General features: G+C 54.7%; 1 protein-coding gene and 1 non-coding gene across 2 annotated transcripts in view; one reads left to right on the top strand and one right to left on the bottom strand.

The window, feature by feature from the left end:
• Positions 1–480: 480 nt before the first annotated feature.
• The window catches only part of CEACAM19 (CEA cell adhesion molecule 19), a 13,869-nt gene continuing 11,671 nt past the window's right edge, over positions 481–2,678 (top strand). The window contains exons 1-2 of the mRNA XM_077747384.1: positions 481–535; positions 1,635–2,003. Of these exons, the coding sequence (XP_077603510.1) occupies positions 481–535; positions 1,635–2,003 (424 nt within the window). The remainder of the gene's footprint in view (positions 536–1,634; positions 2,004–2,678) is intronic.
• On the bottom strand, positions 1,054–1,224 carry LOC144217803 (small Cajal body-specific RNA 16). The gene has a single exon (XR_013330957.1).

Below are 2,678 nucleotides of genomic sequence, written 5' to 3'. Positions count from 1 at the left end.
TCCCATCTCCACCTACTGGTAGGCTTGCCTCCTTCCTTGAGCCTCAGTTTCCCATCTATGAAATGGGCACAGCTACGCATGGAGGGTGTGGTGGTTCCGTCCGGGCTCCACGCAGGGACCTGCCTGGCCTGGGGAGATTGCTCAGTCAGAGACCGCCCCCATTCCTGTCGAGATTACTGCTGTTGCTCCTGACAGTCACACTGGGCGGAAAGAAGAGAGGCCTTGAGGGGGATTAAGGGAGGAGTCCCGGGAAACCCCAGGAAGCTCCCCAGTCACCCCGGAAAACTGGTTCAACCAGTGTCGGCACCCATCCCACAGAGCACAGGTGAAGCCTCTGGAGCCTGCGGAAAGGGGGTGCTGGGGCTCGGCCGGCCTCGCCATGTCTGGGAGTCACCCCCAGGACCCCCACTGAGCCGGCCCGCTTCAGCCCACGCACTCTGCGCCCGCAGTGGCCCCTTGACACCTCCACAGGACACCGAGATGGTGAGTCCTGAGGGGACCCAGCGCCACTTCTCAAAGGGCCTGCTGCTCTCAGGTAAGGAGGAAACACGCCCCAGGGCTGAGGGGGGAGGCAGGACTCAGCCCAGGGGCTGAGGTTTTCTCTTAGAAGGAGGGAAAGACTGACGGTCAGGGAAGGAGAGATCATTAAGAGTAAGATGGGGGGAGGGCAGGGAGGACAGTGAGCTGTAGAATCACACCCCATCCCTAATTTTAACTATGGAATTTTCTTTTTTTTCTTTTTTTTTTAAATATATTTTTTTATTTATTTCTAGGAGACAGAGAGAGAGAGAGAGAGACAGTGTGAGCAGGGGAGGGTCAGAGAGAGAGGGAGTCACAGACTGAAACAGGCTCCAGGCTCCGAGCTGGCAGTCAGCACAGAGCCCGACGCGGGGCTCGAACCCACGAACCGCAGGATCATGACCTAAGCGAAAGTCGGAAGCTTAACCGACTAAGCCACCCAGGCGCCCATCTATGGAATTTTCGAGAATGTCAGGACCACGAGAACAGGGATTTTGGGTTTTGGAGAGGCGGTTGTGTGCGGTTTTTTTTTGGTCCTATTTGCAATATCATAAGTGATCATCAAACTGCAGCCAGAATGGTCACACCTATGATCGCACATTCAGAGCCCAGGAAAATTTTTACTTAGGTCAGGGTTGGGCTGCCTGGTCCAAGGCTGCACCCGCCGGGCAGGTTCAGGAGCACAGGATCCTTCCCCTGGACCATCATGGGGGCAGGAATTTGTTTGTATTTGTTTCCCTGCTGTATCCCCAGTGCCTAGAAATCTAGAGAAGTTTAGACATATTATACCATACATAATATGTATGTCTGTAAGTATTGGTGAATGAATGAATGAATGAATGAATGAATGAATGAATTCAGAGAGCCCATGGGTTTAGAAGGAGACCACACAGCATCTCAGGGCAGAAAAACACGCTGGACCAATGGGATGAGAAATCCGGGCTTTGTATCTGGGCTCCCGCTGCTGACCCCAGGGCAGACATCACCAGTCAATCCCAGCCCTGTTTCCCCTGAACAGCAGAGTCCTTGTCCCCAGATGAGGATGCACAGGGAGGAGACGCTACGGTCCCTGCCCAACACCTCTGATGTCAGGCCACCCCTGTTACTCCCCACAGCCTCAGTCCTGGCCCTCTGGGTCCCCCAAGGCTCCTGGGCCGCCCTCCGCATCCAGAAGATTCCAGAGCATCCTCAAAAGAACCAGGACCTTCTCCTGTGTGTCCAGGGCGTCCCAGACACCTTTCAGGACTTCAATTGGTACCTAGGGCAGGAGGCCTCCGGCGGTACCATGTTATTCACCTACATCCCGGAGCTCCAGCGCCCCCAGAGGGACGGCAGCGCCATGGGGCAGCGCGACATCGTGGGCTTCCCCAACGGCTCCATGCTGCTGCATCGCGCCCAGCCCGCCGACAGCGGCACCTACCAGGTGGCCGTCACCATCAATCCTGCCTGGACCATGAGGGCCAAGACCGAGGTCCAGGTGGAGGGTGAGTGTCGACCCGCCAAGGGAGGGAGCGGGGAGGCTAATGCGCCCTAAAGGCAACCGCACTCAGGATCTGTGTGCAAAAACCACCCCGTTTGGCCCTCTCCTTCATCCGTTCGACGGCACCGATTGAGCAGCTACTGTGTACCAGGCTCTGAAGCAATGGCTTAACCCTCACTGACAAAATATCTGTTGAATGCCCACCTTGTGCCAGACCCTGGGGAATGCGCCATCTCATTTACTGCTCCCATGCATTCATTAGTAGGGTATTTATTGAGCTCCGACGGTGTACGTGGTCCTAAGGTTTACACTACGCTTCTCCGTCTTCGTGGTCATAAGTCAAGTATTTATTGAGGAATCCACTCAGGGCAAAGTGCTAGAGAGAGTGGTGAACAAGGGCAACAGCCAGTTCACGGGCACTCAGACACACTTGCCCTAGAGCATAGCCTCTCCGTCTGGGCAGCTAACATATTGGGCTGGCCAATTCTTTGTAGGAGAGGGCTTCACACTGCAGGATACTTAGAGGCTTCCTGGCCTCTATTCCCTAGATGCCAGGACGATCTCTCCAGTTGTGACAAACGGAACTGTTTCCAGACATCGCCAAATGTCACCCCTGGTTGAGAGCCACTGCTCTATATTAACTCATTTGTATCTTAAAAAAAAAAAAAAAAAAAGGATG

Source organism: Crocuta crocuta, unplaced genomic scaffold (assembly GCF_008692635.1).
Source record: "Crocuta crocuta isolate KB4526 unplaced genomic scaffold, BGI_CrCroc_1.0 scaffold334, whole genome shotgun sequence".
Classification (NCBI taxonomy): Eukaryota; Metazoa; Chordata; class Mammalia; order Carnivora; family Hyaenidae; genus Crocuta; species Crocuta crocuta.
The sequence above is the reverse complement of the archived record's forward strand: the minus strand, read 5'-3'. Positions and strand labels throughout refer to the sequence as shown.